The sequence below is a fragment of the Triticum urartu genome, chromosome 6, assembly GCF_003073215.2.
Source record: "Triticum urartu cultivar G1812 chromosome 6, Tu2.1, whole genome shotgun sequence".
NCBI lineage: Eukaryota > Viridiplantae > Streptophyta > Magnoliopsida > Poales > Poaceae > Triticum > Triticum urartu.
The window spans coordinates 21270484-21274691 of NC_053027.1; the positions used below are offsets into that span (position 1 = coordinate 21270484).

Consider the following 4208-nt stretch of genomic DNA (forward strand, 5'->3'; position numbering starts at 1 on the left):
GTAAGGTGGTTTCAAAGAAGTTGTATATGGTTTTGTGTTTGCCTCCTTTTGAAGAGTTTCATGGGTGTTACAGTGATTTTCAGGAAGTCTATTAGAAGTTTGGAATAGTTGGAGAGATTGTTAAAGGGATCCCCCTTTTTTCCTTTGTTTTAATGAAGTTTCCGGGAAGTTCGAAATATCTCATCTGAATTCAATAGAAGACATACTATTGAATTTAGCTGACCTATGGCAACATTAATTCACCTCTCATCCCGCAAACAAAATTAAACACTTGCCTCCTAGGGAGAGGATTTGTGGCATGCAAGTGCGGGCGCACGCATGTCCCTCGTGTCCGCTTTTTATTTTGGCTTCCGATTTTCAAAGTTTTATGTCTTTTAAATGAAAATTCCAAACTAAGTTCTGTTTTCATATTCATGCTTCTCGTGACCAACACTTTCAAATAAGATCCATTTTGAATATATTTCCATGACTTTTTTTAAATGTTAAGTTTCAATGTTGACACTTAGTACGAGTGATCGATAAAAATCAATTATTTTGTGTCTAGGACCGATGGAAAAATTACTTGAAATTATATATCTAAAATTGATTGAAACTTGACTGGTTTAGATGCAAAAACTATAAGTTTTGTTGTGGAAACTTAAAACTTTTTGAGGGATTTTCTATTTTACTGTGCCCTCATGTGGGATTGAACTACTGCGCGAATCGCGGGGCAAACCGAGCGGGCAGTAGGACTTGGCAGGTGAGTGCCCCGCACTCACGTGCTCCTGCGCATTTCCGTTACCTCCCACTATGAATGCACTTGGAACACTGCTCTGATGGTTCTTTAATTATGTTTTTTCTATTCTTTTATCTTTGTTTGCCTGGAATAGTTGCCATCATGACTTGATCACATATCCTTCTCCGGTCCCATGTCCTATCAGCAATTACATAAAATTAGTTTGCTGAAGATGATCTTTATCCATAAAGATCGACAACCACACACTAAATTATTTATACATAATTTCTTATATATACTGGAATGCCATTTGGCAGTGACAGATGAGCAACATATATATAAATAAAGACAGATCAGTTTTTGGCATCTACAGAGAGATGCGTTGCTCTTAGTCAACCAGAGAAAGATACCACGTGGAACTTGTCATAGTTCTCCACAACCCTAGCGGCCTAACTTTGACCATTCTACATGCATCTCATGCAACTGAAAGAAGAGTGCTATTATAAATAGGTGGCTCGTGCCCGCCACAGTTATACAAAGCCACTGAGCTAGCAATCCTTACGGTGAAAGAACACACTGAGCCTACGTACGTAGCTAGATAGATTTGTGAGCCATGGCTTCCAGCTCTGGCTGTAGGGCCCGGCATTGCTTGCTTGCCCTCTTCCTCCTCTCCTCTTCCGCGTATGGTCAGCTGTCGCCGTCGTTCTACGCCAAGAGCTGCCCGACGCTGCAGCTCATCGTGCGGGCCACCATGATCAAGGCGCTCCTCGCCGAGCGCCGAATGGGCGCCTCCCTCCTCAGGCTCCACTTCCACGACTGCTTTGTCCAAGTAACTAAATTAGATGAGCCGTTAGCAAAAGATACTTATGTCGAATTGATTTACCATCATATACAGTACTAGCATAGTATTAATTTGTTCTAGTGAACACGCTTAATTAGGCCATTCTCTTGGATTAATGGTGGGATTACGTTATATATATGTATATGTAGGGCTGTGACGGGTCCATTCTCTTGGATGACGTGGGTAGCTTCGTTGGCGAGAAGACGGCCTTTCCGAACGTGGATTCGGTGCGGGGCTACGAGGTGATCGACGAGATCAAGAAGAACGTGGAGCTGCTCTGCCCTGGCATCGTCTCCTGCGCCGACATCGCCGCCCTCGCAGCACGGGACGGCACTTTCCTGGTACATACAATACAATCAATGGACAGTGGTTACACTGCACTTTTCTTGTTGCTGACAACGCTTGGATCGATCGGTACGCACGTCGTTCCTGCAGCTAGGCGGGCCCAGCTGGTCGGTGCCGCTCGGCCGCCGGGACTCAACGACGGCCAGCTTGACTGAGGCGAACAGCGACCTCCCGGCGCCAAGCTTAAGCCTGGGCCTGCTCATCAAAGCGTTCGACAAGAAGCAGCTGAGCCCGCAGGACCTCACTGCGCTGTCCGGCGCGCACACCATCGGCTTCTCCCAGTGCCTCAACTTCCGCGACCACATCTACAACGGCACCAACATCGACCCGGCGTTCGCCACGCTGCGCAAGCGCACCTGCCCCGCCCAGGCCCCCAACGGCGACAAGAACCTGGCACCGTTCGACGTGCAGACACAGCTCCTCTTCGACAACGCCTACTACCGCAACCTGGTCGCCAAGCGCGGCCTGCTCAACTCCGACCAGGTGCTCTTCAACGGCGGCTCCCAGGACGCGCTGGTGCGCCAGTACGTCGCTAACCCGGCGCTCTTCGCCTCCGACTTTGTGACGGCGATGATCAAGATGGGGAGCATCAATCCGCTCACGGGAACCGCCGGCCAGATTAGGCGCAACTGCAGGGTCGTCAACAGCTGATCCGTCCATCGTCTCGCCATATGTGTTACAAATATATAGGCCTAAAATGTGTATGTAAAGTTAGGTTGGCTACGTACCAACCAGCTAGCATGCATGGCAGAATAAGAGCCGTTTGGTTCGATAATGCCTGGGGGCTGGGATCCATAGGTAAGTACCTCAAGCTCCAGGGTTGTAAGGTACCCGCTTCATCATGTAAGTCGCTCCGACGTATACATGCTGTGCTATAAAGGAAACCAAGCATGCATTGTTTTTTATGGAACACTGGAGTGATATTTGCGACAAAACTGTGACTGTGAGAGAAAACAAATGTGAAGAGGGATTTTTTTCGATCTTTCTTTTCTTTGAGTCTGACTCTTTGGTTTAATTTTACTAGCTAATTGCACATATGTTGCAACGGGTTATACATATTTTAGTGATTCAACATCAGTTTTGTCCAACACATACCTTACACGCACCATATTCTAAATTTTGAAAAGATTTAGTTTGATTTAAGTATGGGTAGGGGAAGGTAAATATTGTGAAGAGAAAATCGGGCAAGGAGGTGAGGCGAACCGGTAGGAACAAACGTCTGCAATAAATGGGGATTGAACGGAGTGGAGGCGATGCAAAAAAAAAAACCCGGAGTGGAGGCGACGAAACAAACTCCCCAATAATAGAGATTAAGACAGGAGCGTACTGAAGCAAGCCCCTTGTATGAATCACATACAACTACCAATAGCAGCCAAGGATACCAGAAATAGCCAATGGCTCTCGGGTCCCATTGAGCCTGATTTTCAAATAAATAAATAGAAATTGCATAAAAATGAAAATTTTCTGAAAATTCTTGGAAGTAAGAATGGTATAGTGTTATACTCGTATAAAAAGTTTCACGGAGGAGTGACTTCCGTGGACTCTGGGACAAAAACAAACAAATTGATTATTACAAAAGTGTCAATTGTAATGAAAATGCCAAACGGAGACCGAGCTCCATGGAGGCCTTTATTTGAAAACTTTGAAATTCAAAATTTTCAGTTTCAAAAAATTCTAAAAATAAATACACATATACCTAGATATATAATGTACATGTGTGCAAATTTTCAGGTCAAAATATATTAAAACGTGAACTACACAAAAAAGACAAATGTAGGGCTTTTTAGCATCTGTACTGTTCATCTTTAAAGGCCATGATTTTGTTTTTTTTGTGCAGCTCGTGATTCAAGGTATTTCATCCGGAATTTTTTCACACATACACTTTACATCCTTGAGTACATGTGTATTTATTTTCAAAAAAAAATGAAACTAAAATTTATGAATTTTGAATTTTTTAAAATAAAGGGCTCCATAGAGCTCGGTCTCCAAAATGCCCTACTCTAATTGTAATATTTATATAGTGCTGATTTTGTTTTATTTTGTCTAGAACACCATGGAAGCTAGTCATTCCTTCGCGAAACTTTTCACATCAGTATACCACTATACTATTCTTGTTTCCAAGAACTTTTATGATTTTTGACTAATTTTGTAATTTTTAATATTATATTCCAGTTTGTGTGCATTGGCACCCAAAGATCTGCGTCCCAAAGGATACATGATTTCTTTTCCCTACAATGTGTATGATTCTAAAGATTTTTTTTTCTTCTATCACTTCAGTACATTAACCTTGCCTCCCACCACACCTTT

General features: G+C 43.4%; 1 protein-coding gene across 1 annotated transcript; it reads left to right on the plus strand.

Moving 5' to 3' along the window:
- Positions 1-1236: 1236 nt before the first annotated feature.
- LOC125514913 (peroxidase 70-like) lies at positions 1237-2811 on the plus strand. Its single transcript, XM_048680286.1, has 3 exons — positions 1237-1544; positions 1706-1897; positions 1992-2811. The coding sequence occupies exons 1-3, from the start codon at positions 1329-1331 to the stop codon at positions 2550-2552; spliced, it is 969 nt and encodes a 322-aa protein (XP_048536243.1). The 5' UTR covers positions 1237-1328; the 3' UTR covers positions 2553-2811.
- Positions 2812-4208: the final 1397 nt, after the last annotated feature.